This window comes from Schistocerca cancellata, chromosome 3 (genome assembly GCF_023864275.1).
Source record: "Schistocerca cancellata isolate TAMUIC-IGC-003103 chromosome 3, iqSchCanc2.1, whole genome shotgun sequence".
NCBI classification, from domain to species: Eukaryota; Metazoa; Arthropoda; class Insecta; order Orthoptera; family Acrididae; genus Schistocerca; species Schistocerca cancellata.
Window position 1 is genome coordinate 500,124,137 of NC_064628.1, and position 12,720 is coordinate 500,136,856.

At 43.9% G+C, this 12,720-nt stretch overlaps 1 protein-coding gene across 1 annotated transcript in view; it reads left to right on the top strand.

Annotated features, from left to right (window-relative positions):
• Positions 1-12,720, top strand: part of LOC126176379 (tRNA dimethylallyltransferase-like) — a 490,052-nt gene that overhangs the window by 294,010 nt on the left and 183,322 nt on the right. The window contains exon 2 of the mRNA XM_049923536.1: positions 6,472-6,609. Within this exon, the coding sequence (XP_049779493.1) occupies positions 6,472-6,609 (138 nt within the window). The remainder of the gene's footprint in view (positions 1-6,471; positions 6,610-12,720) is intronic.

A 12,720-nucleotide genomic window follows, 5' to 3' on the forward strand; every position in this document is an offset into this window, starting at 1 on the left:
ATGATATATGCAGGGTCTCCCATTTATCTAGACTGTCCCAAATGACTTTTTTCGGGAAGCAAATTATAAAATACGCTATAAGACAAAAAAGGCGCACAACGAAGGAATTATCCAAATGGAGTGGGAATAGATAGATGTAATGTACATGTACAAACAAACAAAGGATTACAGTTTCAAAAAAGTGGATGATTTATTGAAGAGAACGAATTTCAAAAACTGAGCATCTCAATAACGCGTTCGTCCACCGCTGGCTCTTAAGCACGTCGTTATTCGGCTTGGCGTTGATTGATAGAATTATCGGATGTCCTCCCGAAGGATATTGTGCCAGATTCTGTTCAGTTGGAGGTTTAGGTTGTCAAAATCCTGAGCAGGTTGGAGGGCACTGCCCGAAATGCTCTCAACGTTCTCAATTGAAGAGAGATTCGGCGACCTTGCTAGACAAGGTAGGATTGGGCTATCACGCAGACAAGCAGTAGTAACTCTCGCCGTGTGCGGGCAGTGTGGCGGAACCGGTTTATGGTATTTCGTGACTTAAATTATTTATAAATGATGTTTCAGGTAGATCAAAAAAATATAAAACCAGTTACCTATTGTCAGCGTAACAATTCGTTTGATCTCAAAAATGATTATTCCGGCTAATATTTGTCACTGTGCTAAAGATATCACCACTTGACATTGTGTAGAAATGTTGTCTGTAAAGTCATGTGAGTGGCACTAAATTGAATATCATTTATCAGATTTTACCCAGCTGTAACTTAAGATGGAAGCACTTTTCTCTAGCAAAGGGAACATTTAGTCACAAAATACTACCCGCGCACAACACTGACGTATGTCTGCTATTAAAATATTTCATGTAAATCGTCCGAAATAATTAGACGTCATACATCAGCAAATAAGAAATTGATATTACGTAACGTGCTGTGAGCACCGTATTTAAGGATTCAGTCTCAGTTGAATTCTGTCTTTTAAAGTAGATTCGAGACCACCAGTGCACACTTACTTCCATTCATTTACATCTAACAACATTCGTGTTTGTTACAATTCTCGATTAAAAATTGACGCGGAGATATTTTTGCTAAGATGGTGGCAGGCAGACGATTGTCAATTTGTCTATTGTTATTCTCGATTTATTTTATATCAAGGTAATATACTTTGATAAAACTGTTTAAGCCTTTTATCTCTACTCTTTAGCGTTTAAAATTATTTTCAATGATAAATATCGTCATATTTTTTATACCAGCTACTAGTAAACTCCGGCTGCGCTCCTAATTACGGAGCTGAAAATTAACACTTAAAAACATTAATTAGATTGGATTACAATGGAAATAAATACAAATCCACGTCTAGACAATAGCGACTCTATTTTTCAAATAATAATTAACAATATGTAGTTACAGGTTTTCTCTTTACAGACCTCACACGTCTCACGTCCGAACAGTTCATCGGTTAGCACAGGAAGAACAACTGAACCACAATTATCACAGATAAGAAAAAAAGATTGTAATTGACGTTGTCCATGAGTGTAGTTCTCTGATAATAGTTCTAATTCACACAGAAATTAAATTATTACAGAAATAATGAAATAATTGTCGTCATTTTTACACGATGCAGTCTTTTTTATACGTAGCATCGATAATATTTGTTGAAGTTTGTACACTTAGTTCATTTTAACATCTTATGGCTAGAACATAGTGTCGTGGATATTACAGCAGGCATTCTCTTTCTGAAGAGTAAGCTCAGTATGGCTTACCATGAAGCGTTACAGAATGTGGCGTAGAATATCTTCGACGTACCGCTGTGCTGTTATGGTGCCGCGTATGACAACTAAAGGGGTCCTGCTATGGATGTGGAGTGTCACCCGGACCACCAATCCAGGTGGTAAATCTCCGCTCACCGGGACGTCACCAGACACGTCTTCGGCCTGGAATGTCACTGTATTACAGTTGAGTTCAGTGATCAATCCCGCTTCGAATTCAGCTCTGATGACCAGTGAAGCCCTGTCTGGAGGCGCACCGGACAGCTATGGGGTACCAGACTGACTGCTGCCTGCCATACAGGGCGACAGCACTGAGTGATGGTCTAGACTCTAGAGGATGCCATTTCATTTCACAGCAGGACCCTTTTGATTATCGTCCGCAGCACCCTTACAGCTATGCAGTATTAACCAGCATGATTGCCTTCCTCGTAACTTCGTCCGTTCCGAAGATACGAACGGCACTACGTCTGTCCGTAGTTTATCTGCCGTCTGTTCTTTGGTGAACGCTGTACGCAAACAGTCCTTAAACCGAAAACGGTAGGGTGAGTAACCAGTGAGCATTTTCCTTGTGTTTTCATTTGTCTACTGTCACTTCCAGCAAGTGGAGGCGTTACGTTACTCCGGGCACCTGCAATGTGTGTTAGTACAGGGTTGTCATAGTCAGTTTTGTATTACGTTCGCAGTAACACCATTTTTACAAGATTTGTACCCTGTGATACAGCCGGCCTAAGTGGCCGAGCGGTTCTAGGCGCTGCAGTCTGGAACCGCCCGGCCGCTACGGTCGCAGGTTCGAATCCTGCCTTGGGCTTGGATGTGTGTGTTGTCCTTAGGTTAGTTACGTTTAAGTAGTTCTAAGTTCTAGGGGACTGATGACCTCAGAAGTTAAGTCCCATAGTGCTCAGAGCCATTTGAACCATATGTGGATATCAAACAACGTACGTAATTTTTACCTTAGCCAGTTATTGCTCACACTCAAGGTTGTACTTTATTTCGTTGCGTCTTTTCTCGTGTCGTGCGACCATCCCCTGACATGTTGTTCCCGTGTACAACGAACTGGACTGGCCCTCGCGGAGGATTCCATATCACGTGAAGCCACGCAGTGTAGTTATCGTTGGCGTTAAAAGGTTAACCTTTAACCCTCCGTATCATCTGAATGACACCACGTGTAATTCAAAGCTGGTGTTTTCCAGAGCTGACTGACTATGTACTGAGAACCAAAGTGATATACGTAGTTATGTTGAATTCATTGACACGTAATGGTTGGAGGTAAAGGAAATGAAATCAGTGTAATGTTATGTTATTAAATGTTAGTGAGAACCGTTCGGAAATCAATTTGTAGTGTCATGAGTATGGCATACTAATGAAACCTGGAATCAGACCAATGTACTTCCTATATACAACATGCGGAAACTTCTGGTCCTGGTGTTTAGAAGTAATAGGACGAGACAATGGCAATGAAAGTGTGAGTCAGGCCTGGAGGAGCGTTCAGATATCCTAATGGATAAGGCGACTGCTCGCCAGAAGTTCTGAGTTCGAGTTCAGATCTCCACAAACTTTCAATGCTCGCTTATATCCAGTGTAATATGTTACCTAACGAGTCCCAAATAGGACAACAAAATGTAACATTATTGAAGTGTTTCGACAAATAAAGTAATCCATGTACTTGATTTCTCATCTGACACGCACTTGAAGAAAAAATACTGCTTCAAGTTTGTCTCGCCAAATATGCCAGTCATCCGCTATAAGAGAATGCTGAGCTACGTAATGGAAATAATTAAATCCCCTGCTTCTTCCTTTGCGTTTGTGCTGCCTTGGGAAGGCCCAAGTGGTAGGCAATCACCTATACATGACTTCCTGTTTCAGCGGTCGGCAGATACGTAAAGAGCGAAATGTTGCCTGTGACATCTGTTTGTTACTTACGCAGACTTTGTTCTGTGTGTGTTTATATTTCTCTCTTCGTGTATGTTATTTGTCTGAAGCTATACGGTCAGACCAGTCCGGCATTTGTCTATACGAGTGTATAAAACCACCTAAATTTACACAGGGGTTGATTGGTCTGCCAGATCTGCAGACGTAAATCGGGCGCGTAAATCGGGCGCGTGGATTAGATCTGGTTCTCAATTTCTTGTAAGGGGAGTCAGTGCTGTACGTGCTAAATTATACGATCAGATCTTTAACATTAGTATACAAGGTGATTCAAAAGTCGCAGTACACTCTGTTATGTCAAAAACACTGCAGCAATGGGGGAAACATGAATATTCCAGTAAGGTATGGGTAAGGTGGTCTATCTTTTACGGTATACATCGAACGTGGGCTCCATCTAGAAATCTGCCATTTCTTTAAACAGATTCGAAGTAGCAGTTGCAGTTCAAAAGTTACAACACTTTTTTCTGTTGCGGCTAACTGAAGGCAGTGACCAAGGAGAGGAGGATTGAGGTAATTTTGATGTCCTTGAGAGCGGAGTTGCCGTTCGTGGAACCATATTTTAACAACTGGTACCCAGAAAGACTTCCAGTTTCACACAACACTGTCAGGTGCTTAATTTCCAAATTCCGACAAGGAACGGAGTGGCCATCCAAAAACTGCTACTGACAAGACAACGTCAACAATGGTTTTGGCGTCCTTCACGAAGAACCCACACCGCAGCACACGAAGTTTGTCAGCAGAACGTGGAACCAATCGGTCATGAATTCTTCATGGTTATCAGTGGCATCCATTCAAGATTCAGCTACTCCAGCATCTAGTGGAGGATATCTCAGACAGACGTATGCAGTTTTGAACGTGGATCCTAGAGTAAGTTCAATAAGATTCCTCTTTTGCACAGTGATGAGGCAATCGTTTTTTGGTGGTGAAGCCAACCGTTACAACTACAGATATTGGAGTGACCAGAATCCACACTGAATGGAACCTTCCAAGATAGTTGGTAGCTTAACGATTATGTCCTGATGTAGAATATGAGGTACTCCTGTAACTGGATCCATTTTCATTGACCGGAACCTAAATGCCCAACGCTATCCAGAAGCGCTGCAAGACGTGGTGTTTCCCTTAGTTCTGAACGAAGATGCCATCTTTCCCTCTTACTTTCAACAGGATACTTTTGAACCATAACTTGCTACTTTCAATATTTTTACAGGGATGAACTTGTCAGGAAATTCTGATGTCATTTGAAATATCACACAACCCGTTCTCCATTTTTTTAAAATTGACGTAGGTTTATGATGGCCGATTTGAAGGTGGCGCCCTTGTTCGGTGCATACCGTAAGAGATAGACCACCTCACCCACACCTTACTGGAATATTCAAGTACCCCATTCCAGAGAGTTCTACGATTTTTGATACACCCTGTATAATTATGTACTATTGTGTGCCACTTCCTGTTTCAGAAAGTTCAGCCTTATGCAACAGAATACAACTGATATAGGGCACACTATTTTTCAGAAATCAAACATTTTGTTTTCAAAATCAAGTATGATAGTATTTCATCAGTGTAATATGCGCAGCAGTGACTTCAACACAAGTAGCTTTCGAATTCGTAATCTTCTCAGGATCAGGTCACATTTTGTACAGGATGAATCATAGTGGCCGAAGATGACACGGCTGGATGTATACGGTATTAGATACATAATCCTTTTACTAAACAAGGGTCCACAACCGAGCCGTTTGCGAGACAGATGCAAAATGTGATCAGCAATCGCCACTGTCTTCAGTATGAAATATCCTCCTAGTTACAACGTATGTATTTGAAATTTATACCTTTAGATTATATCCCCAGCTAACTGGGCTCAGATTTCACGTGTGGTCTACTTTAGCTAGAAGCACAATAGTTACAGGAAATGTATTCGCAGCTGCGAATATGAGCCGCCTTTGGCTGTATATTAGAATGACGATAATGACCATTTCCACTGGATCCATGTTATGTTATGTTAACCGGGGACCTAGATACGACGGAGAGGCTCCGTCCCCGCTGCAGCCGCAGTGGTCCTCAACCCCACGATGACAACCGCAGTCCACTTCACCCCTTCGCCGCCCACACCGAACCCAGGGTTATTGTGCTGTCCGGCCCCCGGTGGACCCCCCCAGGGAACGTCTCACACCAGACGAGTGTAACCCCTATGTTTCCGTGGTGGAGTACAGGTGGTGCACGCGTACGTGGAGAACTTGTTTGCGCAGCAGTCGTCGACATAGTGTAGCTGAGGCGGAATAAGGGGAACCAGCCCGTATTCGCCGAGGCAGATGGAAAACCGCCTAAAAACCATCCACAGACTGGCCGGTTCACCGGACCTCGACACAAATGCGCCGGGCGGATTCGTGCCGGGGACCAGGCACTCCTTCCCGCCCGGAAAGCCGTGCGTTAGACCGCACGGCCAACCGGGCGGGTCTACACTGGACCCATACTCGAACCTGTATTTCCCGCTTTACGCGAGTGGTCGCCTTAAACGCTTCTGCCATCTGAGCACGAATCACGGCCAGGCTCAAACTTCCATATGTCATCGTCCATGTGTTTCAACATGCAGTCGCACGTTACGTATATTCCCGTCCAGAAAGACCATTTTTATTGAGAGTCGGGGGCCTGGTAGTGGCGATTAATTACGAAATAGCAGTGCCTGTATTATTAGGAAATACGATGCAGTGTTCTTTCGTGCATCTGAGCTTAATATTGTAAAGCGCTGTGCGCCCTGTGTGTCCCTGTGAACTGACGAAGGCAACGTGTTTCAGGTCTACCGAGGGCTGGACATCATCACCAACAAGGTGACGGTGGAGGAGGCGCAGGGCGTGCCGCACCACCTGCTGGACTTCCTCGAACCCACGCAGAGGTTCTCCGTGGTCGACTTCCGCGACGCCGCTCTGCCCATCGTATCCTTTCGTTCTAATCAGCTGTCTGTTTTCTCTGCAAGACGTGTACTTCATGGCTCTAGTTGACGTTAGCGTTTGCCCGTGCCTTGTTGTGCGGAGGCTTCTCGGGAATATTTCCACTAACCTCAGCCTCCTACTGTGCTTTGACACGACAGTCCTCCATGCGTTCTCTTTCACTCTAGCCTTTTTACTTTCAGTATTCATCTTCCTATCTTGCTTTATCTTTCAGGGCTATCCGTTCTCAGGTAAGTTTGCACTATGGGCAGTACGATGACCTGCCGTTTCTTGCCAATTTCCATTTTTATGCTGTACGTATAATTTTGCTGTAGCTAATCGCATATACCCGAATCTAACACCAAGTAATACGAGGATGAGTCAAATGAAAACCTTAAATTTGTAATAACAAATCGAAATTTCGCGCCGTTATCCTGTAAGTTGGTAAGCGTGCTACAAACAGCGTGCAGAATGGCCTGTAGGTTGCAGCATAGTGCAGATGCACACATACCTTCGCAGTATCAGTATAAAGATGGCCGCCCCACTTGCGACTTGCACTAGGGAAGAACAGCGTTCTGTTATTCGGTTTTTGTGTAGTCAAGGTGTGAAACCGATTGAAATTCATCGTCGAATGAAGGTTCAGTACGGTGATGCATGTTTGTCACAACAGCAAGTCTACGAATGGAGTAGGAAGTTCGCAAACGGTGTGATTTCAGTGCAAGATGCTCCTCGTCCAGGTCAAGCACAACGAGTTGTGACTCCACAGAACATTGCAGCAGTTGAAGCCATAGTGAAGAAAAACCGCCGAGTAACACTGAATGACATTGCAGCTTGTTTACAGGTTAGTCATGGGTCAGCACACCACAGCCGGCCGGTGTGGCAGAGCGGTTCTAGGCGCTTCAGTCTGGAACCACGCGACCGCTACGGTCGCAGGTTCGAATCCTGCCTCGGGCATGGATGTGTGTGATGTTCTTAGGTTTAAGTAGTTCCAAGTTCTAGGGACTGATGACCTCAGATGTTAAGTCCCATAGTGCTCAGAGCCAGCCAGCACACCACATTGTGCATGATGTGCTCCAGTTTCACAAACTGTCTGCAAGATGGGTGCCATGGCAGGTGACTCCTGAAATGAGACAACGACGTGTTGATGCTTGTGAAGAACTTCTTCGGCGCTTTGAACGAGAAGGTGATGGCTTCCTTGCAAGAATCGTTACTGGGGACGAAACCTGGGTTCACTTCCACCAACCGGAGACGAAGAGAGCGAGCAAGGAATGGCGCCATTCCTCATCACCAAAATCAAAGAAGTTTCGAACTGAGCCATCAACAGGGAAGGTTATGCTGGCTCCCTTTTGGGACAAAAAAGGCGTCATTTTGGAGCATTACATGCCTAGAGGGACCACTGTCACCAGTGCATCATACAGAGATCTCCTAAAAAATCATCTGCGGCCTGCAATCAAATCAAAGCGACGTGGATTGCTGTCAGCAGGTGTCCTTTTGCAACATGAAAATGCAAGGCACCACACTGCTCGTACAACAGTTGCAACAATCACATACCTGCATTTTGAGTGTCTTCCTCATCCACCATACTCACCAGACTTTGCCCCAAGTGATTTCCATAGGTCTGGACCACTCAAAGACGCAATGGGAGGAAAGAAGTTGCGTTCTGATGAAGAGGTACTCCACGCGGTGCATGAGTGGTTGCGCGGACTACCAAAAGAATTTTTTTCTAAAGGAATTAATGCACTTTGTAAGCGCTGGAGGACTTGCATTGAGCGCGGGGGAGATTATGTTGGAAAGTGATACAGCTTTGTACCACTTCTGCGCAATAAATAATATTTAAGAAAATATTTAAGGTTTTCATTTGACTCACTCTCGTATATGCTATAAAGTAAAACTTAAAATAACGCCAAGTATGTTGCTTCGGCATCAAATTAATTTCTGACCGATCGCTAAGCATGGTTTTACGTGGATGGCCATATGATATGTTCTTTAAACTTTCAAGCGGATTAAAAGTGTGTGCTGGGGCGGGACGCGAACCTTCGCAGCTTCGTTTCAGTGAATACCACTTTTCCCACCCCTCAAACAGCACAGAATTTCTCTTGCATACCTTGCAGACCAGCACGTGCCCGCGAAAGGCGAAGATCCCGGGATTGAGTCCCGCTCCGGCAAACAGTTTTAATCTGCTAGGACGTTTCAAATCAACGCGCATTCCGCCGAGGAGTGAAAGTTCATTCTGACATTTTTTTTAAAATTTATTTGTCTATACTTGTTCGTAGGTCCGCCTTCACGAAGTTGCACATTTGTATTGTGAAATGGTCTTTCAAGTATTAACACGGTTTCTGGAATTTTTTGAACGTCTTCGCTGGGTATCTTTCTGTGTTACTTGAATGCACATGATGTCTCATTTGTTGTCTCTGAATAAAATATTTACCGTTTGTTATTTGGCTGTTGACATGTCTTCAGTATTTATTGATGTAACACATACAGTAGATAGTAAAAACAACCGTTTTATTGGACGCAGTTTTAAATTAAACTGTATCGATATCAGTGTGTTGTGTGTTGTTCACTTAAGATTAATAATTTATTTTTTATGAGGAATGGAAGGAGGTTATAAGGCTTGTGTAGGTGAATGCTACCGTTCGTCTGGAATTGTTTGATGGAATTTTTAAGCGATACAAAACAAGAGACGTAAATAAAAAAAAATTAATAATAAAATAAAAATTAATAACGTTATATATAAAGTCCAACAATTGCCGTCCTCAATAGCTAGAAGAACATTTGTGCAGCCTATTGCATACGATATATTCTGTGATTATTTCTGTGAGATTAAAATTTATGTGCCTGATGACACGCGCACGACCTCTGTGTAACTCAATCGGATACGGCACTGTTTGTTTAAGGCAGGAGCCTGAATTCGCAACCGGGCGCACACTCTGCAACCTTGATAACACTCACCTACAGGACGAAAGATTTAAACTGGAAGGTGAAGCATGTGTTATAATACATGATATTCAAATAGTGTACCCCTGGCAATGTTCTAACTAGATACCAAGAAATGAGACAGCACGCAGTACTAAATGACGGGAAACTACTTCCATAAATTCCGTAGAACGGAGGAAAGAGAGAAATAATGTATTTATGGATACAAATAGGTCGTTCTTTAAAGACGACCTGTACTAACAGAACACAAGCGCACCGGACAAAATATTAGTCCTCCGTATAAGAGAGCACACTGTAAACTTCGGTGCGCTGTACGTGGTGTAGAAACGGCATCAGATAGTCATGTGACTGTTCACTGTCCTGAAGAGATCGTATCAAGCCGGTCGAAACGTCGGTAATTTGTTCTAGTAGTTTACAGTGGCGTGGCCCAGTACCCAAAAAATTTTTATCCAAAATGACACCGACCTTGGAATACTAGAGCTGAAGGCAGGGTCGGTATTAGTATGGTGTTTCCTGGTGGTTTGTTGTTTGGTATGGTTATTCGTGAGTCTCATTTTGTATGCCAGATTTCAACGACTTACTCTCACAGAACGCAAGAATACGGTTATGTTAAACTGATCACCCATTCCCAGTGATTTGATCTTCTTTCGTGAAACTTTGTACAATGGAATAATACTATTCAAGCTCACAAAGAAGTCTTACACTAAAGCAGCACACCAGGCAGTTTCTTAAAAAAGCCACTAGTCTGGTTAATTTGTGTCGAGGTAGTATTCCAACCGTTTCAATTGAACCGCATACTCTCGTTATGACTATACCTAGACTTTAGAATGTTAATACAGGAAAATTATCCAGTATTAGTAGCGGAATTTCACAAAACCAGATCATGAGCCGCCCTGTTTAGTCTCCTGAACCTGAATATTAAGAAACGAATGGTTTTTACAAAAAGAAAGGAAAATACTTGTTTTGTAAATAAAACTGCATTTTCCTGCTACTAGTTGTGTTATTTATCCCATGCGCGTTTCGCCTTCTCCTGTTCTAAGGCATCATCAGTGGGATATACACTCCTGGAAATTGAAATAGGAACACCGTGAATTCATTGTCCCAGGAAGGGGAAACTTTATTGACACATTCCTGGGGTCAGATACATCACATGATCACACTGACAGAACCACAGGCACATAGACACAGGCAACAGAGCATCCACAATGTCGGCACTAGTACAGTGTATATCCACCGTTCGCAGCAATGCAGGCTGCTATTCTCCCATGGAGACGATCGTAGAGATGCTGGATGTAGTCCTGTGGAACGGCTTGCCATGCCATTTCCACCTGGCGCCTCAGTTGGACCAGCGTTCGTGCTGGACGTGCAGACCGCGTGAGACGACGCTTCATCCAGTCCCAAACATGCTCAATGGGGGACAGATCCGGAGATCTTGCTGGCTAGGGTAGTTGACTTACACCTTCTAGAGCACGTTGGGTGGCACGGGATACATGCGGACGTGCATTGTCCTGTTGGAACAGCAAGTTCCCTTGCCGGTCTAGGAATGGTAGAACGATGGGTTCGTCAACTGCACATACGGTTCACGTCCACGCTGTCGCGGCATGCTACCAGTGTTAAAGACTGCGATGGAGCTCCGTATGCCACGGCAAACTGGCTGACACTGACGGCGGCGGTGCACAAATGCTGCGCAGCTAGCGCCATTCGACGGCCAACACCGCGGTTCCTGGTGTGTCCGCTATGCCGTGCGTGTGATCATTGCTTGTACAGCCCTCTCGTAGTGTCCGGAGCAAGTATGGTGGGTCTGACACACCGGTGTCAATGTGTTCTTTTTTCCATTTCCAGGAGTGTATAACGATGCAGTTTTGTTAGTTTTAGATTATTGAACAGTTTACCTCACGATTTTTTGTAAAAAAGTAATTACTTACGATTTGCTAATCTGTGTACAGCCAATCCAGCAGATAATTTACTTACAGGTAGTCTGTTTAGTTGACTGGAAATGGCTTTTGATGCAAGTTCGTGTACGTCTTACGATAATTTATTTCTGCGTATGTTCAACGTTTTGATCTCAGCAAGCTGATGTCGTTGCGGCGAATACGCTTAATATTCTGCGTCGCTTTCTTTGTGGCAACATTGGTCGCTGCTGTCCAGAATACTTCAGAATGGCGTAAACAAAATAAAACTGCTTTTCACGAAAGGGAAGGCTAACGATAGAACATCACCGCATTTCTTTCAGACGAGCTCTGATTTCTTTGCAAGTATTTCAGTTCTTACACCAGATACTGTTTGATTGTCTTTTGTTTTGCCTGGTTGCGTGGAGGTATATCTACCCTGCAGTGCTGTTTAGGGATTGTCGGTGTTGTCAGATCACCGACGCTGATTTCGATTTCATACTCCTCATCTAAAAATCGGTGGCTAATAATAATAGACACGGAAACGTCGATGTTATAAATTTATAGAATGCCACAAAAATCAGCACAGGTCACAGCAAATATTAATTAATAAATACAGCAGTAATTAAATCTAAATGTCCTACCATTTCGTGTCTAGAGACTGTAAACATAACATTTTTTCAGTGAAGTCTCTCCTTCAATTTATTGTGTTCGTGAGAGTGTGTGTGTGTGTGTGTGTGTGTGTGTGTGTGTGTGTGTGTGTGTGTGAGAGAGAGAGAGAGAGAGAGAGAGAGAGAGAGAGAGAGAGAGAGAGAGAGAGAGCGCATATCCTACTTTTGAGAACAATGTTCGAGAAGCTGACGATGTGGCTAAGTGGATCAGTCACATTAATTTGACACCTGTCGAAAGTGTGAAAAACCACCTTCTGTGGCGCGAGACGGTGCAGGAAAAGTGTCAGTGAGGTTCTGGAAGGTACCCAGAGGGATCTGGAGCCGTGCCGAATCCAGTGCGGTGTCCAGCTGAGCTTGGTTTCTCGGTTGAGGATCTTTGGCGCGAACGGCCTGATCGAGGTGGTCCCACTGATTCTCGGTTGGGGTTCGGTGCCCAGGGGATACGGCAAACTCATCCTGGTGCTCTACGAACCATGCGCGAACTGTGTGATACGATGATACGATACATTATCCTGGTGGTAGATGCCACCATGCCGAGGCTTGCAAACTGCATTAGGGATGGACATGGTCCCCAAGGATAGATGCATACTTGTGTTAATCCATCGTGCCTTCCAGAATAA